The 23,123-nt window shown below is 40.6% G+C and overlaps 5 protein-coding genes and 1 non-coding gene across 7 annotated transcripts in view; 3 read left to right on the top strand and 3 right to left on the bottom strand.

Annotated features, from left to right (window-relative positions):
- coro7 (coronin 7) overlaps positions 1 to 2,771 on the bottom strand; it is a 106,279-nt gene extending 103,508 nt beyond the window's left edge. The window contains exons 1-3 of the mRNA XM_018680836.2: positions 2,585 to 2,771; positions 374 to 470; positions 33 to 113 (exon numbers count right to left, since the gene is read on the bottom strand). Coding sequence (XP_018536352.1) covers positions 33 to 113; positions 374 to 470; positions 2,585 to 2,644 — 238 coding nt within the window. The 5' untranslated portion in view covers positions 2,645 to 2,771. The remainder of the gene's footprint in view (positions 1 to 32; positions 114 to 373; positions 471 to 2,584) is intronic.
- Positions 1 to 23,123, bottom strand: part of pam16 (presequence translocase associated motor 16) — a 359,227-nt gene that overhangs the window by 107,286 nt on the left and 228,818 nt on the right. The window lies entirely within an intron of this gene.
- Positions 3,105 to 8,084, top strand: dnaja3a (DnaJ heat shock protein family (Hsp40) member A3a). 2 transcript variants are annotated; one of them, XM_051074143.1, is made up of 12 exons: positions 3,105 to 3,349; positions 4,004 to 4,140; positions 4,233 to 4,316; positions 4,488 to 4,694; positions 4,847 to 4,999; positions 5,080 to 5,227; positions 5,787 to 5,851; positions 6,131 to 6,259; positions 6,381 to 6,496; positions 6,681 to 6,778; positions 6,917 to 7,052; positions 7,310 to 8,084. In XM_051074143.1, the coding sequence occupies exons 1-11, from the start codon at positions 3,106 to 3,108 to the stop codon at positions 7,036 to 7,038; spliced, it is 1,503 nt and encodes a 500-aa protein (XP_050930100.1). In that variant the 5' UTR covers position 3,105; the 3' UTR covers positions 7,039 to 7,052; positions 7,310 to 8,084. The 2 variants fall into 2 exon arrangements, with proteins under 2 accessions (XP_050930100.1, XP_018536359.1); XM_018680843.2 differs by lacking the exon at positions 6,917 to 7,052.
- On the bottom strand, positions 8,700 to 13,960 carry hmox2b (heme oxygenase 2b). Its single transcript, XM_018680835.2, has 7 exons — positions 13,830 to 13,960; positions 13,123 to 13,280; positions 12,407 to 12,517; positions 12,169 to 12,286; positions 11,504 to 11,995; positions 11,215 to 11,338; positions 8,700 to 11,108 (listed from the first exon to the last, which is right to left on the bottom strand). The coding sequence occupies exons 3-7, from the start codon at positions 12,484 to 12,486 to the stop codon at positions 10,981 to 10,983; spliced, it is 942 nt and encodes a 313-aa protein (XP_018536351.1). The 5' UTR covers positions 12,487 to 12,517; positions 13,123 to 13,280; positions 13,830 to 13,960; the 3' UTR covers positions 8,700 to 10,980.
- LOC108886149 (uncharacterized) lies at positions 16,976 to 22,034 on the top strand. The gene is made up of 9 exons (XM_018680832.2): positions 16,976 to 17,505; positions 18,372 to 18,436; positions 18,867 to 19,476; positions 19,595 to 19,648; positions 19,741 to 19,819; positions 20,041 to 20,185; positions 20,520 to 20,579; positions 21,463 to 21,656; positions 21,788 to 22,034. The coding sequence occupies exons 1-9, from the start codon at positions 17,402 to 17,404 to the stop codon at positions 21,935 to 21,937; spliced, it is 1,461 nt and encodes a 486-aa protein (XP_018536348.1). The 5' UTR covers positions 16,976 to 17,401; the 3' UTR covers positions 21,938 to 22,034.
- On the top strand, positions 17,941 to 18,014 carry trnat-agu (transfer RNA threonine (anticodon AGU)). Its single transcript has one exon. It is a non-coding gene; the product is annotated as a tRNA-Thr (tRNA).

The following is a 23,123-nucleotide window of genomic DNA, read 5'->3' as shown; positions in this document are numbered from 1 at the left end:
AATAATGTGCTGACAAAAGCATGAAAAATTACCAGAGTGGCAGGAAATCTGGGTGACTGTCCATTGGCCATCTGAACCAGGTTTGACTGAAGACAGACCCAGCATGCCTCCACCTGCAGACACAAACATTGACATCCATTATACTTTAATGATGCACTCCCTGTCTTATGATAGTACCAACTGTGGGCATTGTAACTAAATTAATGTATACTGTAAACAAAGCTTTAGCAAATGTCGTATTCTGTCTCTCTTCTTGAGAAATATTTTCTGTTTAACTGATTAAATGTGCAAGCAAATCGGGGGTTTAAATTATAGACAATGATTGCTTCTGTTTGCATAGAGCAAAATGTTGACCATAGTTTTATACCCTTACCAGCCTGCTCGGTGTTAAAGGCAACCAGCTTGGAGTTGGCTTTGATGTGGTTCCCCTGGCATGAGAAGGAACCAGCACGAACATTGTTGATCCACCCCTGGATTTAAAGACACAGAGAGCTTGAGGTAGAGATCATGTCTATGTGCATAGACAACTGGGATCAGACGTATCAGATCAGATGTAACACAGAGAGAAATAAGTGTCATTCAAGTGTTTGGAACTTAACAAATGACAAGAATCAGAAGTGTTCACTTGACAAACAAGAGCATGCTAGCAAGCTACGCTGAAGAATCCAACAGAAAAACACTGCTTATCTGTTTCATTATACAAAGGAGCACACATGACCAAGTTGCTGTCAAAACTAGAATTAAAGAATGACATAAACAGGAAGGATCTAGCTGAGAGCACACACACAAATGCCTCTGAATGAGCAAAGTCTTGAGGAAGTGGAAGGGCTCCCTGCGTTGCACAGCACAAAAACTCTTAAAACCTCTTTCATAACATTAACAAGGCAAGAGCAGGAAGAAGACAGAGTGTCTACACAACACACTCCAACAACTACTGCTTCCCTGGTCCTCAGAAAACTGTGAAACTATGACGAAACCATGATGGACTTTTGGCCTGCAGATGGCACTTTACAGCTGGAACAGCTTGGTGAGGAAAGATGTATTACTGTTCTGTTTATGCACCCTTGTGTTTCAAAGCACACTTCAAAAGTGTTCATCTTTTTTAACAGGATTACATATTCTGCATGTGTGGACAATAAATGCAAATGTTGCTGATGTGTCAGAAGCTCTCATTCACACTGTGTGGGAGCAGTTTCATTTGGAAGAAAGACCCCAATAAATAACAATCCTTAATCTTAATTATTATTCTCCGAATTATTAGTCAGTACCTCTGCCACACACGCAGCCTACATAGGTTTTATTCATGTAATATCATTTTCTCCTGAAACAAATAATGGTTGGATTTCGAACAGATATGACTACTCCACTCCCATGTCCAGAGACAGCAGGGCTGGATCAGGAGCATCCTTTCCTGCATGGATAATTTAAGAGTTAGACTGAACACCTTCTGTTATGAATCGATCCACAGGCCCATGATTAGAAAGAGCCTTGGCATCAAGACACAGGGGACTTGAATGGGACACTTTAGTACCAGCCAAATGAGGTGCCAAAATTCACTCCTAGACTACTCTGTAACTACTCTCTCTCACCATGTGGAAAATTCAAGCTGCTCTAGATCATCTGAGGAGAAAATGTCCAACTCATCTTTGCTCACATGTCTCTCAGTCACAATAAACCTGCCACCCTTCTCACTACCTACTCCTTTCCCCATTTTCTCTCTTTTACAATGATACTCATGACAGCTCCTGTCACATGACTTCAAGACCGGAATAGCCACAAGCACAGATATTCATTGGTCTGTTATGTGAAGGGTTAGTTTAACATTCACAGAGGCAAAGCACCACCTGCTGTCTGTCTAAGACCCTGTGCAGAGATTTGAGAGATACCAAGACCATCCACTGTCTCTGTGCATGCCAGACATTTTACTGCCTCAGTAAAAACAAGACAGGGGATTATTACATAATACACCTGAGCAAGGAGAGCTGCAGGCGTTGCAACTTGAAACAAATGGGTCCAGAGGATGACATAAAAATGGCAGATGCACAGATTTGTATGCAAGGCACTCCAGTCCAGTCCAGACAAGCCGCCTCTTGCAGCCTACAGGACAGCTATCAGTGAAAGAGAGGCATCTTGATAATAATATCACTTATCACATTTGCCATTCAAATTTTATCTGCCACAGAAAATCTGTGCAGACATGAAATGAACTTCAGACGTGTGCAATCAAAAAGTGTACAAAATGACATGATTGCTGAAAAGCAATGAGAAAACTCTCTTAGCTATAGTATAATGGCATTATGATGGGCGTCATTGCAACATCAGATGTAGGCTAGCAGCTCTATTCAACCACATGGCTCGTAGTTTTTACTTATAGCCTTTAGTTCGAATGAGTACTAGTGTGTGGAGTCAGATTTTCGTCTACTTCTCTCAGTACTATGCAGCTTTCCAGATGCAGGAAGTTCAACATCCCTCGCAGGCAGGCAGGCGTTCCCCAAAACACCACTTAAGTAGCACAGCTAATAACCAATGCTAATGTTAGCTTAAAAAAAAACTGTCTCTACCCAGACGCACGCGGGCTACTTACATCTTTCTTGGCAATTTTCGGAGTGGTGTTTTTGAATTTGGAGGTCTTAAAACGATTCATGCTGCCCTCTCAAATTGACTTTCGTGCCTTCCGGGTGTCTCTGTCGAGCTGGTTGGTACTCTACAAAGAGCTCCTGCTACAGCTGACAGCTCTGCTTCTCCGAGACGTGTACGCTCGCTTTGCTCTACGGAGCTGTCCAATTGAGCGGAGTTTTCATTTTCACCCACAAGAAAACAACCCCCATGTGCTCCCACGTGCTACCCCGCGTCTTAAAACATGCGCATCCTTTCTTTTAACTTATCACTTGTAATGTTCGTTTGCACAATGAAACTGGTAATGTTTGAATACTCTTAGTCAGCCAGTCGTCACTGATATCTGCTGTAACTGACTACGCAGGGTTTATAAGAAGGAGCAGTAAGATTTAGAAGAAAACTTTAGCACGTTGTTTTCCTTAGGAGTGCATCATCTTGAATTAAACTGAATATCTTTGCGCTCCCGGTGACGCCCACTCCGCTCCGGACATGCGCAGTGGGTCCGGAGCGGCGGTTAGTGAAGGAATCATGGCGTCCTCAGCTGCTCGGTGCTCCTCACGCTGGATTACAGTCATCGTGTCCTCTGGACCTCGCCGGGCCGCTGGTGCTGTTGTCTGCACTGGACATGGAGGGGTCCGCAGTATTTCTACAGTGGGAGCGGAAAAACTGTGGCGAGGAGGGAGCCTGGCGTGCGGCGGAGCAGGGAAAGCGTTGACATTGAAAGGGCTGTCAGGTGAGCGGTGTATTAGCCATATGGGCTAGGTTAGGCTAATTTTTTGTAATTTTTCGTGTACTCGTGTGACGCAGAATGAGACAACTATTAACTTAACTCGATATCGTCTCGAGCGAGCCTTAAAGATAAGATGAGCTTGTAACACAGACGCATTTGCTTTCATACAGGAGGAAATAGTTGATAAAACATGATGTGATCAGTCTTGCTATTTTTGGTTTGCAGTCATCAAATTCGATTTTCAAGGAGAGATATCGGTGTGACATTGTATTTTATAACCTGCCAGACTCAGTAGCCTGATCAGTCAATTACTGCTAAAGAGTTGTCTTTGTTATTGCTACTGGCAGCGTCACTGTTTACCTTGTGTGTACCCTTGTCCCACACATTCATCTCCAGATGTACAAGCGTGTGTGATTCTAGAAACTTCCTATTATAGAGCAGGTTAATGTAACCAGATTTTCAAGCCCATTCTTTATCGTTAATATCAATAACAGAATGTAACAATGCATACATGCAAAACAAGCTAAGTCAGCGGTTAACACTGTGGCAAATCTGTCTGTCAGTAATCAAGTGATACCTGTATGCAGATATAATGCAGCTTTGTTCTTCTTAAATGGTATTTACTTACCCTTTCACACTATTTCTGACACTTTCTAGGTCTCAAATCGCCTCATGCTGTCTGCACACTGTCCTTTCACACAAGTGCCCCTGCTACCAGCAAGCAGGACTTCTACCAGATTCTTGGGGTACCTCGCACAGCAAGCCAGAAGGAGATCAAGAAAGCCTACTACCAGGTCTGTTCCTGCCTGACAGGTTTCACAGTTTGTATTGGCTCTCAGCTGATCACTTCATCACAGTAGTTGACAGTGTGTTTGTTGTCCCTTAGATGGCCAAAAAGTACCACCCTGACACTAACAAAGATGACCCACAAGCCAAGGAAAAATTTGCTCAGCTGGCTGAAGCTTATGAGGTTTGGTCTTTTTCTTTATTCAAGCTGTTCACTTGACAGATCTACTGTTTATATTTCTTCTCAGAATAATGTTTTCTCTGAGATCTATGAACAGTCAGTTTCTTCCACTTAAAACAATGACATCGAATTTTAAGTTAACCTTTTAAACCTTGCTCCATGTTTCTCTCTCAGGTTCTCAGTGATGAAACAAAGAGGAAGCAGTATGACACATATGGCTCAGCAGGCTTTGATGCTGGTCAGGCTGGTGGAGGGCACCACTACTGGACTGGACAGACCAGCAGCATGGACCCAGAGGAGCTCTTCCGCAAAATCTTTGGGGAATTCTCAGGAGGACGTGGGTTTGGAGACTTCAGTGCCATATTTGATCAGCCACAGGAGGTTAGTGGGATACTGAAAAATGGGAGTGAAAATAAAGCCAAGGAGTGCCCTTGATTTTGATTTTTTAGAGCTCATCTGATTCTGATTTTGTTATTGTTATTGGAGCATATTCAGAATGATGATCATTCTGGCTCCCTCTTTTTCTGCAACAGCACATCATGGAGCTGACATTCACTCAGGCAGCAAAGGGAGTCAACAAAGAGATATCGATTAAAGTCGATGCAGCCTGCCAGCGCTGCGATGGCAAGGGCCACGAACCAGGCACTAAGGTCCAGCACTGCCACTACTGCAATGGCTCCGGCATGGTAAGGGCTCTTACACGCTGCCTTTCTTCACAGTGCTTATGTGTTGTGTTGCTAAACATGTTTATTGTCCCCAACTGTAGGAGACAGTGAATACAGGACCATTTGTGATGCGTTCTACATGCCGCCGTTGTGGCGGCAAAGGCACAGTCATCTCTACCCCCTGTCACTCCTGCCATGGGACGGGACAGACAAAGCAGAAGCAGACTGTGATGGTTCCTGTGCCTGCAGGTCAGTCATACTCCAAATGCATGTTCCACTCAGTACTGTCAACACACCTCAGGAATATGTTTTTCTCATCACTGTTACTGAACATTAAAAGTCACTCAGCAGTGTATAAGTAACTACTGACTGCTCTGCTGCAGATTTTTCTGACTTCCTTTTATTGTTTGAGAAAGTACAGCTTCATTGCTGAATATTATTCAAGCTGTTTTACTCTTTCTGGCATGGCTTTATAAATTTGTGATCAATACAGCTGTAGTTTGATTATACTGTAACAGGGATAATGAAAGAAATCATTGTACTTTTCTAGACAAACCAGATTTTTTCTCTTTATTGCCAAATTACCATGCATATTATTGATAAACTTAAAATTTCCCCCCACATAACACATACACTGCACAATTAGGTCAAACAAAATCTTTTTAGTATGAAATGACGCTTACTGTGCCTCTGTCCACCTTTTGAGCCTAAAGAGATTGAGGGTTTCCTACTCAAAAGATACATTTTTACACTTAACTTAAATGTAGGTCATGTACACCACCTAACTGTGGTTCATTTTTGCTTTAAGGAGTGGAGGATGGTCAGACAGTTCGAATGCCAGTTGGTAAGAAGGAGATCTTCATCACGTTCAGGGTGAGTATATACACCATCCTCAAACAGTGTAACAGCTACAGGCTCTCCAGGGAGTGCATGTTCCCCTGCTTAATGGGATTGTCTGTCTTGTATGTCTGTGTGTGGACAAGTAAGAGGCATTGAGCCGTCTGAGCTCTTTGACTTCAAATTAACACACAGCACAGACAACCTGTGGTGTTCTTCCTCTTCTTTTTTTTTTTTTTTTCTTTTTTTTTAAATGCTGAAATGAATACCAGATGTGATCAGTGCAATTGAGATGTGTTATGGTTTGGTGTCCAGGTCCAGAAAAGTCCAGTGTTCAGGAGGGAAGGTGCAGACATCCACTCTGACCTTTTCATCTCTGTTGCACAAGCCATCTTGGGTGGCACGGCAAGAGCACAGGGCCTTTATGAAACACTCAACCTATCAGTAAGCAGACAAATACATTGTCAGGGGCAACATTTCAAACACATAATAATACACTGACAGAATATAAAGAAGCAGCAAGATAGTTTTAATTTGATTGGTGTTTTTCTCCCCCTGCCCTCAGATCCCTGCAGGCATCCAGACAGACCAGAGGATCCGACTTGCAGGGAAGGGAATCGCTCGTGTCAGTGGCTATGGCTTTGGAGACCACTATGTCCATGTCAAAATAAAAGTACCTAAGTAAGACTCCACAAACAAACACGCATCTTGTTTATCTTTTTGCTCTTTTTACCCCCTGGAGACACAAAAAGGCCTTGTGATTGAACACAGTAACTTATTATAGTCTAGAAAAAATTGGATTTTCCCCAAATCACAAAGAACGTTAATAACTTGTTTTGCTGACAGAAGTTGTTTTCCTGTGCAGGACACTGACAGACAGGCAGAGAGCTCTGCTCCTGAGCTACGCTGAGGACGAGACGGAGGTGGAGGGGACGGTGAACGGCGTCACTGCCACCACCACAGGTAAGAAAAAAACTCTCACTGACAAACTTACTTTTTCGCCTTACCTACCTGCTCCTGTTTTCCTTTACTGAGACGGGATTTTAGGGAAGGGACTATTTAGTCAAAAACCTGGCTGATGCAGCGTTAATCTCTACCCAGGTGGGGGCAGCAGTGGTAAGAAGTCTGAGGCAGGGCAGAGCGGGTATGACAAGAGGGAAGCAGAGTTGAAACAAGAGGGGGGCTTCTTCTCCAAATTAAAGAGATTGTTTAGTTCTTCCTGACAGCCACAAACCAGGTAGGAATACCTGAATGCCAAGTAATATCACCCACTTCACTTTTTTGTTTTTCACAAATAGATGTAATGCACTATCCAAATCTTTTCACTGTCTGGTTTGTGGCTGTTATAAAATCACTGATACATGTTTGGCCAGTCTATGGGACGTCCTAAATGTCTGTCCTTTCCTTGCAGCTGTTTTTAAAACTTATACTACCTTACTGTTTCTAAGTTTCACGTAACACCTCTCTCCAACCATTTTTTTTCCTTTCTTCAAGGTAAAAGATCCTGGAACTGAGAGGCTCCACCAGCAGATCAGAGGGCAGAGAGAAGGGCAGCGTTAAGCAAGGACACCCACATTCTTGAAAAAGACACAAAGGTTTGAGATGGGTGGCCGGATGAGGCCTTACAAGGGTTCTGGATGGATCAGTGTGGACCTACCTGCCATGTCCTGCAGTGGATAAAGAAGAGGATTACCTGCTCTGTTCCTCTGCCAAAGTGGATCCACTCACAACAGGATGTTCCAGTGCACCAGTCACCTCTCTGTCAGATGTCCATGGAAACATGATGATAACACAACCCATGCGTACAAAATAAATCATTGTATTGACAAAGACTACAAATACATCCAAAAGTTTTATTCAGGATTAATTGACCCTCCTGTTATTAATCCTTTTGTTCTGTATGCTTTGGTTGTGTTTTGATGAATTCTTCCTAAGATTCTCAGCACTGTCAGTCCTAACAGGTCAAACATTGTCAGACTACATGTTTACTTTTAAGTGTTGGACAGTGTAGAAGTGTGTCTCCAGTGGTTATCCTGGTCTTCTCTCTCAGATGGAGGATTAAACTGTTGGAAATGTTAGATTTTTTTGATCTACAAACACCAATAACTCTGATCTGTCCTTCTTTTAATCCCTTGCATTATGAGAGAAATCACTTGCAAGTTCTTAACCATAATTACATTTGTACATAGACAGTGCTAGATGATACATGCAACAATGTGTCATAAGGAGATATACTGTACAGCAATAATAAAGCTATAATCTGGGAAAAGACTCTGTTTTCACTAAAGAGATACTCAGAAGTCTCAGATTCCATCCAAACATTAAAATATTTAACATATTTATTCATATATAGTTCAACCTAATTCAGATAGAATGCAACAAAAACATTAACTGCCTCAAAGTGTGAACATTATAAACAGAATTGTTCTGTTAGATTACACTGAATTACACAGGTGTACCTAATGAACTAGTCCACGTTTTTACTTTTGAATAAATCTAGTAGCATTATTCTCAGTGATCCCGTGGACATTATTTCTACAATAATTTTTAAGATAATGAGCTGACCATTTTCCACTATGATATTTTCTGTCTTACATAACATGGTCCATAATGTCAATCCATAGAATAACTGCCCTCAAAAATTTTAATGAATCAGTTCAAAATCGAAAGCAGCAATCTAAGGTGACAAAGCTGTCAATGTAGTCTAAATCCACAGAGAACAAAATTCTGAGATAATGAATATTGGTTATGACTATTAATATTAATATTAATGACAAAGCCTTAACAAACATTTGGAAGCTTTACAGCTGAATCTGGATTTTTTTTTGGTTTGTGCCAAGAAGCTAATGAGGTGAGCATCTTTAGATGTGATTAAAAACACCAGTCCAAATGAATCAGCTTTATTTCAGCATGAACAGACACAGAAGATTTATTTCACTATAGACAGTGCAACATAGTTCTCAACATACTTGGATTTTCACTCTCATACAATTCAGTCATTAATAAAGCTTTGTTCAGTCAGATACACAAAGGGATTAAAAGCATGGGGTTCATGAAAATGCAAGAGAATTCAAAATCAACATGAATTAGTCAAGCATTCCTCTTCGTTAATCTATGGTTTAATCAATGGCCAAGATTACCTGCGCTCCTGAGAGTGACCATTTAATATGTCCAAAAATACTGAAGCATTTTGACACATCACACTGGAATCATAAAAATAAAACATGGACACTATAGGAGTATATCATGCTATCCCCGTGTTAGTCATCCATACGCAATGCACTGTACTGCCATCTTACTGCAACACGACCCTGAGTCTCTCAAATACAAAACACATCATTACCTAGGTCATCATGGCTGTGATCAAACAGCTGCCATACAGCTGTTGTCCTGAATGAGCTCTAGTAAAAACCATACTAAAAATTCATATACAGTATGTATGAATGTGTTGTGCAGTACACACAGCACAGGAACCTGGTTCAAAATGTCAATATCAGCAGGTTGCCTTTGGTACTCTGTGCCCAACATGTCCAAGCAAAAGAAAAAAAAAGTGCTTGGAAAGATAAATCAAAGTTAATAAAACTTAGTTACTGTGCCAGGATACATATTAAACTTAAATTGCAAAACTGTGCAATTACACTGCATACAGTACACAGAGCACATAGTTCTTATCATTGAGTTGTGCACCATTGGGAGAAAATTTCTCAACATACAATATGAGAAGCATACAGTATGGATAATGAGTACACAGTTTTAGTGATGATGCATCCTGATATATCCATAATAAATGGATGCATAAACAAGAGCTGAGCTACTAAATGGACTACCTATTACATATTTAGTCTTCATGTAGATGAACTACAAGTCTATTACAAGAATGTAGATAAACCATTAATACTATAAAAGACAAATTCCTTTTAAAAGAGCTGCAATCACCTCTGTTAACACCTTTATCCTAATATAGGCTCCTGTGGCAGGTAAAACTGAATCATTAATGAGTCATTCATCTTGGATAGTTAAGTTATGCATGTAAATTGAAAGGCAGGTTTTCTTTAATCAGTAAAAGATGCCCTACCACATAATTCTGAGACAGAGAAATAGTACATTTCAACATGCATCAGTAGACATTCAAACATCTGAAATATGCTTATTAATCATACACTTGTTAAAGTGTAGGTGTGCTATATCTTGAAAAAAAAGCTTTTGATTCTTATTACCTGTTTGACAGTACACATGTACAAACTATCTTCTGACCAAGTATGGATCATCAAATGTGACAAAAAGAATATAACTGCAGTGTACTGTCTTTTCACATAATGTCTGGAACTGCAATCAATGTGTAGAAGTAAGAAAAGTAAAGTATATGGGAACTGTCCAAGTTTACATTAATTAATAGACCACTGTTTCACTGTTGCACTTTTAACTCACACCAAACTTTCTCTCCCTGGTCAAATTTAAATCTTCCAATGCAAAAACAGAAATGCCTCATTAAAAATCAACACAGCAGTCTGCCTAACAAAAAAAAATACTGTGCTATTCTATCCCTGCATAGACTATGCATAGTACATTTTAACATGTTTTACTAAGCCTACCACTGATACATTTTGATAATACATGTATCATTATTGACTGATCTGTCACTGTATAGCCAATTATAATTTATGAATGGGCTGCATCAAAAAGCCATCATGCTCTGTCAGTCTGCCAGTTTCATTTACAGTTTTGAGAAAATGTCATTTCATGACAAATTATTTCTTCACACTGTGCTTCCATGACAAAAATCAGAAAACAGCTACACAATCAAACACACTGGAAGGACACAGCGGAGGAATAGTGCAAAGGAGGTAGAGAAATAAAACAAACTGGAGGAGAAATTGTGGCAAAGTATAGTTTGATGGATGGATGGATTTGATGTGCTAATGGTCCTACAGATCATCTCACTGGAATTCCACTGATAAGAAACAAATCCAAGTTTATTTCTTATTATCTTCCACCATCAACAAGCAACATTAAATAAATTTGGACACATAAAGAATGTTTGTATGAAACTATGAAATGGTCTACATCTATCTTGAGGAAATTTTCTAGTTTCCTTACTATCCTTCCTTCTATGTTTCTCCTCCCCCTCTCTCTCACAGCAGTAAATTGACAGGCTGAAGGCCAGATCACATCAGATACCATGCAGCCAATCCAGCCAGAGCAGCAAACCAAGTAGCAAACAGAACCTGTCCTGTTGGGTGTCGGAGTACGGCCATGGCAATTTGACAGGCATACGCAGTTCCACCTGACGCAGCTGAGAGCACAAAAAAGGGAGAATGAAATTAAACAACATCCTCACAATGTCATTAAACATTATACACAATAGCACAATGCTTACAAAGAGAAGTATAACAGCATACCCATTTTTGCGGCATAGTAGGGACATTTGCTGATGTCGCCACCCATTTCTCCGTGGACAGGCATGCCAGCATCTAAAACATCCTCCTTGATAGTTTTACCAATCTCTTCCAACTCCTCAAACACCTGCCAATATGTAGGAATATCAAGTTAGTTCACTTTAAATGGCTAAAATAACCAGACAGGCATCACCACCTGGGAGCAGATCGCCCACTAGTGTTTCTAAACATAGCCTCCATTTCTTCTCTCCACTACCTCTCTAACCTTCCTTCCTCCTCCACTTCCTCTCACCTCCATATTGAACTGGAAGGCCTTGACAGCCTCATCCACCAGCCTCTTCTTTGTTTCCATGTCTAGTTCCAGTTCGTTCATCCGACTGCGGTACAGCTGCTTGAAAGCTTTGGCACTGTGGATGGCATCAAACTGATAGAACTCCAGGCCCTCTCCCGTGGGAGGAAGCTTTAAGGCTCTCTGCGCCACCTTCTTCAGCACCTGGCCCCCTGACAGGTCCCCCATGTAACGGGTGTAGGCGTGGGCCACCAGCAGCACTGGGTCCTCCTGCCCCACTTGGTGGATACGGTCCACATAGCACTGGGTGGCCTCGGAGCAGCTGACCTGGCTCTGCCATTCTGGGCCATAAAAATACTCGAGGTCACGGGCCAGAGCTTCGTGGCGGTGCAGCTCTGCAGGAAAATAAAGAGGGGCAAAGTGGGGGTGGTCCTTGTTCCTTTCAATCTCCTCCTCCATGGCTGTGTAAGTGTAGTAGAGTGCCACAGCACCAAGCTAGAGAAGCAAGAAAGAAAAGTTAGACACTTTGCTTATCTCGTTTTCCAGTTGTCTTTGCTTCTTTTTTATCAGCAAGTATATTTAATGTCTTTACTCATTTTGTTTATTCAGTGAAGCCCACTCTAACATCAAACTGTAAAAAATTTCTCCCTGATTTTCTTCAGACTGACCTTGAAGAGCTCTTTGCGGATGCGCCCCCTGAGGAAATCCTTCACAAACTGGGTGTTCTCAGCCTTTTCGTGAACCTCTTTAGTCCCTGCTGCCAACATCTCAGACAGATCCTCAGGACTGGGGAAAGGGGAGAGAAAAATAGGAGGTATAATGTGTGCTTGACAAAACCACAACAACATGATCATTTTGAAATGCTATTCCACATTGTCCACTGTTTGATGGTAACATAGGATTCACCTGAGGCTGTCCTCTTTCTCTTCATACACAGGCCCTGCTCCATTGGACACACTCGTTGTCTCCATCTTCTCTGCTGACATTAGTGGTGCACTCCTGTCTGCCAGTTAGGTTCTAATATCAGTGAAAGACAACAAAGTAGGACTGTATCAAAGAAAATTTTTCTGCACATAGGCTGCTGAATTAAAAAAAAAAAAAGTTATATTCCATCTTTAACTATGTTAGTATAGGTCTGATCAAGGTATACACAACAGTTCCTTATGTACGATTGTATAATGTATCCTAACTATGACCTACACTAGTTTCCTTTATTTACTGCTGTCTAAAACTATCACTCTAGCCATGATTGCGTAACTGTTGTTCAGAATAAACAAGGGCACAGCTTGCAGTGTTCCCTGTGGTTCTAGAGATATGTACAACTGCATAGGTGTTGTACATCACAACAACAACATACAGGAGCAACATATACATTACATTATTAGTTACACCCTGTCCAGAGCCATGGAGAAAGGCCAAAGAACACAATGTAGATCAAACATAATCACATTAAATTGCCCATTTGGTTCATAATATTTAAATTAAGGCTAATTACTTTATGAAAACAAACAACACAGTCCTTTCATATTGCCTTTAGATGTTAAGATAATTTAATGCTTATAGCCACAAGCAACAGACAGACAAGGAGCTTATATTCAATTACAGGATCTATTCACCCTTACCCAAGAGGCAGCAGCGATTTAATGAAGGGGGAGCTGATTGAACCCCACTCCTATTCACTGAAGCTGTTGTCCCTGAGATGTTGATGATGGTGGTGGTCAAAGGAAAGGTGCCTTCTGCCAGTTGACTCAGCTGCTTTAAGCCTGTGACCTTATTTACTCTGAAAGAGAGATATGGCAATGCAAGAGTGAAAGCTGATACAGTCTGACAGGGGCTGGCATGGTTTACGTAGGCTGTAAACGGCACCCAGGCTTGAACTACATGAACACAGGCAAACAAAAAGCATCTCACACAAAACAGCAAAGGCCCTCTGGCGTTTACCAGGAATCTCAAAGAATAACTCATAGATACAGCTAGCTAGAGATGTTTGATTAGTGATGATTTACTTCAGTTTAGCACCTCATTCTCATCAGAAATCACTAACGTTACCTTTTATTGAGATATGAATAAACGTCTTGCTTGCTGGACCTGACGGTGACGTCTTCTAACTTGCTACAAGCATCATTTTGACAACAACAGCTAACTTTACTAGCTAAGTTAGCTAACAGCTAGCTAGCATTTCACCAAGCTAACAAACTCGTTTAAGATTTGACGAGCAGCATTTCACTGCATTACAGGGGCTAAACATTTATTCAACCATCAAAACAGGTTTAATGTTGCTAATATTGCTTTATAAGGCTGTGTTATTATAATGACAACAACAACAAACCTTCACACGACCAATGTACAGCGCTCCGTTGAACTACAAATTCGGCTGGAGGTCTAGGACGGAACTGCACGTCCAACTCCGCCCCCAACCGGCTGCTCGCGGTCAGGTGCTTCTCTACAGAAAGTGCTGAGGACGCAAATTCACAACACAAAAGTTTGTACTTCTCACACAACAAGGAACAATATGGAAGCGCGTTGCATTCTCCAAAGAAGAAAGAAATGGAGACCTATCTCGTAATTTTGACTTCCGTGTCTTACAAATATGTAGACCTTATCAGAAGTAACAGATTGTAACATGGTTACTGTCAGATAAATATAGTAGAGTAAAAAGTACAATATTTCCCTCTGAAATATATAGTGGAAGTGGAAGTGACATAAAATGGGAATAGGCTACTCAACTAAAGTACAAGTACGCCCTCCTCAAAAATGTACTTGGATTAGTGTACTTTCCTATATTCCAACACTGGCCAGATCTATCAGAGGACAGATTTGAGCTGCTGACAAAAGGTTTTTATTTGTACAATTTTATGGAAAATCAACATGCTAATGAATAAGTGTACTAGTTAATTAGTAATATTCCATCAAGTATCTGTTGTATCTTAATTGTGGTGTTGCATTGTATATCACACATCAACACAACACAACAACAAGTAAGAAACTACAAAATTATCACAAGATAAAGATTCAATCAAATATCAACAGACTAGAAGAGAATAACCACAAGATGGCATTCCTACCAAGAAAATGCAGTTTGACAGGCTACAGCTCAAAAGCCCAATCACATTTTATGGAGCTAATTTATAGCCTTGTTCGTAGTTTAGATAATGTTTTATTCAGCCACATGCTTGTTTATAATATGCATGAGAGGTTTCTGTTTACTCAAGGAGAAATTAGTCCATCATACTTGAAATTTGATGCATATTTTATTGCCTTTTTAATTGATGGTACCAAGCTCAGTTGTAAATCTGGAAATGAGGAAATGAAATATTATAATTTCTCCCTTATGATATGTGTTGTAATCTTTGTTATCAAACAAATCATCTTTAGGCAACACCCTCTGTTGCTCTCTCAGGTCATATACTGAAATTATTACAAAGTTGAATTTCTTGTATAACCACATAACAACATCAGTGTTATGCAGTTATCTATGTTATCATAGTGTCTATTGCAGTGTTGTTGAATCAGCCCATCAGTTCTGAAATGTCAATATAAAGTGCCCATTCTTTGTTCTCTTTCCTCTTTTTCAAAGAGTGATTTGAGCATAACATTAATAAATAAGAAACTGGACAGACTCATTGTCTTGCCTGTCAATATAAGGCTTAGACCTGGAATTTCCTGAATACAGTTCAGAAATTGTAGGAGTCACCACTATGGAATCAACTTGTAAAGCTCAATCTTTGTCTTGATAAAGCTGCTTTTATCAAGTCAGGTCCTAGGATTTAGCGAGCTAATCTGAGGAGCTTGACATCTTAGATCCCCCACAAAACTCTACACCAAATGTTCATTTTTCAGTAAAACACATTTGAAAAATTAAAGAGACAATAAGAAACAAAGAAACAACAATTAAAGAAACAAAAACATTGAGATTTGAGGAAGTGGAAGGGGGCAGAGCTGGGGCAGAGCACATAATTGTAATGAATAGTCCACTATCTTCACAGAGTGTACCGTGAACACAATGCACACAGTGTACTGTGTAATTATAATGAGTGCTTCCAGATTAACAGGTGTTTGTCCAGAGCCAGCCCCAAACACAGAGGCAACCAGAAACTTACCTTTCCTTCCACAGTTGAACCACAACATGTGGGTCTGGCCCTCTTGAACAAACAAAACACTCATGTTATCTTGTTTACAACATTACAACATGCTGTTGGAGTATTCTGCCAATTACAGATCATGGTCTAATAACCATTTTGCAGGTGTTTTTGTGTACATATGATTCATGCATGTTGTTCATGAATTATGCACACAATAGTTGTTTGTGTTGCTGAGCAGATTTGTCCATCAGTGTATGACTTAATGCAGTGTGTGGTTGAATATATTGTTTGTGTGTTTGTGTGTGTGTGTGTGTGTGTGTGTGTGTGTGTGTGTGTGTGTGCATGTGTGTGTAGATGAGAAAGAGAGAGAGTGTGTCTGTGTGTATGTGTGCATCTCTCAGAGCCTGGTACTAGTCTGGCAGCCAACCGCAGTGTCAGATGCTCAGTTGATGGGGCAGCTGAGTGCACCCCCCTTCAATTTGCTACTGAGCCACAGGAGGCTGGAGGTGGGGGGGGATGAGCTAACAAGATGATTCACTTCCTTCCAATGGGGCTGGCAAGCTGTTGCAATTACATTAAATTGCTTTGGGAAGAGCCTCTGTGCCACGGGAGCAGTACAATAAGGAAGGGAAAGGATTTTGGTCTGAAAACTGGTGGGGAAAGGATTGACAAAATTCATATCCTCTTGAATGCCAGTTTGACCTTTTATGGATGGTGGGTTTGACAACCACTTTTTATTTACTTTTTTTTCTACCATTTTGTTTGTGTGTCTCTGGTCTGCTACTAAGTGCTGCATCAAACACTCACAAAGACACACCTCATAGGAAATACAGCACAAGGTCACTGTGACATTGCAACAGGAATTTGATGCTTTGGATCTTTGGGGCTTTGGATAACTCACAGTGTTACATAAAGCAGCAAATCAACAACAAATTAGCCAAGAGTTAATCATATTCTGTCTCTGTTTACTATCTTTCATAAAATTTTAATAACTGTCACTCACAGGGGAACAATTTTACAAAACTTTAAATGTAAATAGGCTACTTGGGAACATAATCATAAATTTTAATGGATGTTGTTATCAAAATGATAAACAATGCTCTGTAGAGTCACCATTTGCAACTTGTAGCTAATTCAGGTCTGATGACACATTTATGAGTCAAGTTAAGGCTATTTGAGGATTTATAAATGGGTACATGTAAAGTCTTTAGAGTGGATTCTTTATTTCTAATCCCTCTCCATGTTGGTAATAGTGACACTGAATTTGAAACATCGTTGCACTGTTTTAAGAGCCTAAAAAGAGAAATCGTGGTACGGATGCATAGATACGCTTTCTTTCTCGCCGTGTTGTGGCAACGTGAAGGAGCAGCGGCCCTGGTTGCCATGGCACTTCTCGCGAGAACTGAGAACTTCGTTGTGGAAATAAAGCCAGAAAGTTTGTGTTTTGCTAGTTTAACACAAATACGACGTTAAATCTGTTCGTAAACATTAGACAGGCGTTGTGGGTGTAATTACGTTCTTTAAGCTTTGGACAATGCTTTATGTTAATTATTTTTGCACTAAGATAAAAATGTGACTTCCGCATCCGTTAGTTTTCATTTCGCGGGTCAACACGAAAGAGCCAGCATCAAACTGTCGTTTTTATGGAAATACACCAACGAACGACATATTCCACACTCATTGGGACGATTTGACATTTTTTGTAAACTTATGCCAACGTTAAATCCGTGTTTGAACATATATTTTAACAGTTGGTGTATCGTTTCTTACGTGTCACCGTAAAGCAATAAAGTCAAAGTGAAGACATCCAGACACAAGCATGTCACTGCTGTCCGTGGTCGAGCAAACCATCAAGTCATGCAAAGCCGAACAAGCCAAGATTAATGACAGCATTCAACTCTACAAAGAAATATTACAGACCTTGTAAGTACTGTACATCTGTGTTATTAACCCCACTGTGTTATCAAAGCTGTCACTTGTGTTTCCAGTTTCTTTCACGTGTTAATATGAACTAATGTTAAGTTTACAATTACAAAACAATCTTCATATCAAAGAGCAGTCGTTTATACACTGTTCGTATATAAGTTAACGTATTGTTATGTACAAGATAAACATGTAATGAGTGCTGATGTTTGATCTTATGTCTAAGCCCGAGTTTGTGCCACTCTTATGTTCTACCCATAGACTGTGTATGAAAAGCTTATAGATCTCATGCAAACTGGAGCTAATGTAAGCCTACTATGAAACAGTCACGGAAATCAAAAGTAACGATTTACTTCTCTGTAGTACATAGACAAATCATTGGTAATATTTGTTTCCATCTATAATTTGGGTATCTGCTGGTGAGGGCAGTCGTCCGGCGCTGTGGCTTAGTTGGTTAAAGCGCCTGTCTAGTAAACAGGAGATCCTGGGTTCGAATCCCAGCAGTGCCTTTTGCAGCTACTAAGTAGTTTCACTTTCTTCGCTGATAAACCCTGGGACCAATGCTGTGATAAGTTTGGACACGTGCAAGATAAAGACGGGGTTCTTTTGAGCTAGAGCTAAAATTATAATATTTTGGCAAGGCCTGTAGCACTGGCCAATAGATTCTACTGTACTGTGCATAGCTTTTAGGCTCTAAAAGTAAAGTAAGAATGCTTTCAAAAGTAATTCCTTAATGGTCTTGTGCAGTAAACACACAAAAACAAAACAAAAAACCCTAAATTATGTCCATTTTTTTTCTGTGACCACCCTTTGCCTTTATAACAGCATCATTTGTCCTGAGTCACTTGTAGTGTTTTTCTCCATAGAACACCACAACCTGTGATCAAGATGGGCTCTGAGGAGTCAGAATGTGCAGATGCTACTGCTACAGGTAATTTAAAAAAAGAAAAAAAGTATTCATCAGAGAAAATGTCAGTTGACTTTTATATTAGTCTCAAAGGCAAGTTCAATTTTAGTTTGTTTTCACTCAATATGTGTTAAAATAGATTCTAAAAAAAACAACACCACAACATCTCACATGTAACAAAAGGAAAGAGCAATTTCATTTGTGTTTTTGGGAGAGATTAGAGCAGTCACGTATAATGTTATGACTGTGCCTTTTTAAAATAGTCACATTTTTCTCTTTTCATGCCTCTCAGGTCTTGTGTAATTGTGTTCTCCATGAATGTTGTCTCCATGCTGTCAGATTTGGCCTCTCTTGTAAATGAGATAATGTAACTAATGAGACTTGCTAGTTAAATAAAAGTTAAATGGTAAAATAACTAAACTGTAACCACATGTTCCCATGCTGCTATTCACAGACACAAATACCTCACCAGAGGAGCAGGATGATATAGAATTGCTTGAGCGAGCACTGGAGAAAGCCCTTCGGGTCCGCACTGGCTCAGGAGCTTCTAAAAAAGACCCAGACAGAAACAAGCAATCTGGACCTTGGAAGGAACCGGGTGCTTCAGCTGTCATGTCAAAAGATGTAACACAGTCATCCGGACCATCTAAAGGAGGTCAAACAACTGTCAGATCAACCTCTAAATCTGCCAGTCTTGACAGAAAAGAGCACAAAAAACCTGGATCATCTGTATCCTCCACACTAGATTCAAAACTTTCAGCAAGCAACAATCCTGGACGGTCCAAAACCACAAATAATAGAAGCGTAATCCATAACCGTGTTGTGTCATCAGCTGGGGTTGTGCATCATCAGGCAGCTAGGAAACTGCAGCAGACTGGTTCAGCGTCTGGCTCTCTTGATCACATCTCAACCTTGCACTCTAAAAACAAAACTGTTAAAAGCAGCGTGTTGAGTGGTGATGACCTGGACAAAGCTGCAACTATCTCTGCACATTCTTCAAATAACACAGTGCCCTTTTCTTACACACATGAATCTGGAGCTCACAGTTTGTTTCAACACAATGGGTATGTTTTTATACAGCCAGACTTAATAGACTGTACTTCAATACATAATCATGCTTTGTCAGCCACAATTGGAAGAGATGTCCTATTATAATCACTGTTTGCCTCTAATTCATGGCAGAATACCTTCTGAGCAGACAACAAAATGGAAATCTTTAAGGAGCAAGCAAAACAGGTGGCTGAAATTAATCTGTTTTTATGAGAATATTACACTTAATTCCACAGTTTTGCTTTTGCACTAAGTTTCCCTCTCTTCATTGTCTTTAGGTTATGGGACAAAGTTATTGCCCTACAAAGGAAACCTGTGCCTGGGAGGAGTCAGTTCATGGAGAGAATGAGAACTACGGTATCCTTCCTCTCTCTAGTGAAACCCATCAAAATGGGCTGGGTAGCCTCAGACATATTTCCCATGCAGTGTAACACTGAGCTTGGGAATATAGTCGGTTTGAATTCCACAGCTACTGATTACCAATACCCAGCTATAGGAAATTGGCAGAGCATGTTTCTGAGCAATTTTGAATAATGAACTTTGTGTCATCCTTTACCATGTCCTTCTGTTCCCTCTAGTTCCCTAAGGATTGGCCGTGTGGCAGCCCAGATCAGACCAGGGTTCTGGTCGACAGGCTGACTCACCGAGGGCACGACCTCGCCCAGCGCTGCCAGACAGAGGAGCTTCTGGCCAAATCCACTCCAGGAATGGCCACAAAGCTGGGTAAGAACCTGAACAGAATGACATGTGCAAACAGACAAAATTAGCAGTGGAAAAATGAAGAGAAATTAAGTCAATTTGATGACACAAGTGTGTGGGTGAGTAGATGGTAAATTGGGAAGGAGCTGCATGGGGAGTTGGCAGGAAGTGACTTTGTGAGAGCTATTTAAACTAATCCACCAGTGTTGAGCCTTTTTCTCTGTCAGTGATGCTCAGGCCCCTGAACTGAGCATTTCAATTTTTTCTGTAATTGGAACAATAACAGTGACTGCAAACATGAGACTAATTAATCCAGCACAGTTCAACTAAATCACTCTTTTTATGTACATCTGTGCAGGTGATGGGTTGCAGATGACAGCAACAGAACTCAAGGACTTTGCAGACCAAGTGAAACAAGGTAGGAATCCATTGTCACCATAACATAACCTAATGTTTCCAACTGTGTGTTTGCTTCTAAACAAATTACATGTCGACCTGACTTTGGTTATGCAAGTAGAGAAAAACATTATTAAAATGATTTATTCCATGTCACAGACTTGCATAACAAAGAGGACACTGATGGAGAAATCATGACCCCATGTTTGACTCTTGATTACCCAGCTGTGTTTGAATTATCATGTCTGGGTGTCAGTGTCAGTACCTATAATATGTAACATGGAATAATTTCCATTACGTCCAAAGATACAATTACAATTAAGCTGAATGCCCAGAATTTCCATTCGCACCTCTTAAATGGCCCTCTCACCTTCAGGGAGGGCGTTTTGTTTATGCTTACCAGTTACAGTTCCAGTGCAGCAGAAGTATGTTGCTACAGCCAGTGTGAGAAAGACATTTTCTGTAATTTCTAACTTCATACTTAGCCCACACACCTCCATCTGGTGTTGTGACCATGAGCATCTAATCTAGCATCTCACATCCAAAGTTCAGTATTTTATTTCAGAGCGTTTTATTTTCCAGAGGGGGATTTATCGTTTATTGCCTTTTAACAGCATTTGAAAAATGATTGTGATGAATGAAGCGTGCTAACGAGCTAATGCGGCCTCTCCATCTTGGCATATGGAAAATGAAAACAGAGCTGCAGTGAAACCTCAGTGCCAGATCAGTACTTTCCTTGGCCTCAACAGATCCTCTTCCCTGTGACGGTGGGGTTTTAAAGCTGTCTATCCTGACGTGGCAAGGCAAGGGCCTAGCTATTTAAAGCTGAGGCAGCAGAGTAGAAAAACGTTTTAGGGTACGGTTGCTCACGCTCACGCTCTAAAAATAACCATATTTTCCGTCAGAGTGGGAAGCATGGGATCGATGGAGGCCAGAGGGAGGTTGTCTTTGCCCCACTGGGGCAAATAGTGTGTGGGAAGATGGGATAATTGCACCCCTGCCCCTGACTATAACCTACACAACAGAGGCAGAGCTCCAAGAGCTGGAGAAGCTGAGGATGCGGGTGGCACTGCTGCAACAAGAGATTAACCTCGAACAGGTGAGGGTTGTGTTCTTCAACTGCCTGATAAAATACAGGAACATAAGACACATGATTGTGCTTATCTGTGGATTAACAATCAATAACTATTACGAAATAATGTGCTGACCGTCTTTTCCTTTATGAAACAGGCTCTGTTGGACACTCTTTCCCCTCAGCTCTCATCAATAGCACCTGGGTCTGGATGTCCCAACCCCAGTGTGCTGAGAGACCTGTACTCTCTGCTAGGTGAAGGAGGGGAGCGATTTCCTGCCATCGTCCTGGATTCTGATCCTGATTGACCACAGAACATACAGTATTATACTGAGTTACCAGTTTATTAGGTATTATGTCCTGCTTTCCTCACGAACAAAAGAAAAATAAAATACTACAAACACCTCTCAGTATAATGTAAAGTTCTGTTCAACACCAGTTGGCTCATACCGCTCTGACACAGTTGATAAAACGTGCATAAAAAGATTAATTGCAAGACCGTTATACTGGATTGTTTAGACAAAGGAGTGTTCCTAATAAAGTGGTGACTTAAAAGTATGAAGCATGAAGAGCTGTATATGCAATTTTATCACTGTCCCATGAAAATCATGTACATATCTCCAAAACATCAAGTTTTATGTTAAAAAACTCCTTTTCAGTTTGTGACTGCAATTTTCAGATAAGATTATTAATAGTTATTTAGCTTTAGAGGCATGAGAATGTTTTCAGTTCATAACAGAACAGGTAAACCACCAAATTTGGAGATACATGGTTTACATGAACCTGTGTAGTATCACATTTGCTACATGAAATCAGTAAGTGGTGAATAAATTTTACAGTCTGTAATTTCAGTTTCAGCATTGTCATGTTTAAATTCTATATATTTTTATTTCTAGTTCTACTACGCAACAATAGATCCCTAGAATAATGTGTCATGGAAAAACCTGCTGTGGAATCACTGCTGGAGTCTTCCCAACACGTACAGTACCAGCAGGTGGCACTCGACTCACAGAGGACGTGACCACAGAACACACAACCAAGTGACTGATGTTAACCACTTGTTAAGTTATTACTGTTGCATCAAAATCAATCAATAACTTGTCAGTTGGATTCAATCTGCAACCTAGAATTACAAAGGGAAATGAGACTAGTTTCCATAAAATACTAACAAGTAATGGATATTAATGAGTGTGCTACTTGACTGTCCATAGGATTTAAGTGATGTCACGGAACAATGGATGTGTTTCATCTAATTTTAACCCTGTCTTTCACTGAAAACAGCAGGGAAGACATGACTTCAGTCTCATCCTCTATGTGTTCCGGTTTTTTCCTACTGTCTGGCAAATGAGGGTTTCTGATGAGCTCATAGTGTGAATGGTCGTGTTTGTTAGCCATGAGGTGGACCTGCAACCCCAGCAGGAAAAAAGAAGTAATGATACACTGCCGTAGTGTTTCTCCATATGATGTGTTCAATTTCCATGCTGGGCTTTTATA

The sequence above is a fragment of the Lates calcarifer genome, linkage group LG11 (genome assembly GCF_001640805.2).
Source record: "Lates calcarifer isolate ASB-BC8 linkage group LG11, TLL_Latcal_v3, whole genome shotgun sequence".
Lineage (NCBI taxonomy): Eukaryota > Metazoa > Chordata > Actinopteri > Centropomidae > Lates > Lates calcarifer.
This window is presented reverse-complemented; position numbering and strand designations above follow the sequence as displayed.

Excerpts from the sequence above, each read along its gene's own strand:
- dnaja3a (XM_051074143.1), top strand. The coding sequence starts at position 3,106 with ATGCGCAGTGGGTCCGGAGCGGCGGTTAGTGAAGGAATCATGGCGTCC. Across the intron at positions 4,141-4,232 it reads TCAAGAAAGCCTACTACCAG|ATGGCCAAAAAGTACCACCC; the intron begins GTCTGTTCCTGC and ends GTTGTCCCTTAG. Across the intron at positions 4,695-4,846 it reads TATTTGATCAGCCACAGGAG|CACATCATGGAGCTGACATT; the intron begins GTTAGTGGGATA and ends TTTCTGCAACAG.
- hmox2b (XM_018680835.2), bottom strand. The coding sequence starts at position 12,486 with ATGTCAGCAGAGAAGATGGAGACAACGAGTGTGTCCAATGGAGCAGGG. Across the intron at positions 12,287-12,406 it reads GAGAAAGAGGACAGCCTCAG|TCCTGAGGATCTGTCTGAGA; the intron begins GTGAATCCTATG and ends CCCTTTCCCCAG. Across the intron at positions 11,339-11,503 it reads CCTTCCAGTTCAATATGGAG|GTGTTTGAGGAGTTGGAAGA; the intron begins GTGAGAGGAAGT and ends ACATATTGGCAG.
- LOC108886149 (XM_018680832.2), top strand. The coding sequence starts at position 17,402 with ATGTCACTGCTGTCCGTGGTCGAGCAAACCATCAAGTCATGCAAAGCC. Across the intron at positions 19,649-19,740 it reads TTAAGGAGCAAGCAAAACAG|GTTATGGGACAAAGTTATTG; the intron begins GTGGCTGAAATT and ends CATTGTCTTTAG. Across the intron at positions 20,186-20,519 it reads AGGAATGGCCACAAAGCTGG|GTGATGGGTTGCAGATGACA; the intron begins GTAAGAACCTGA and ends ACATCTGTGCAG.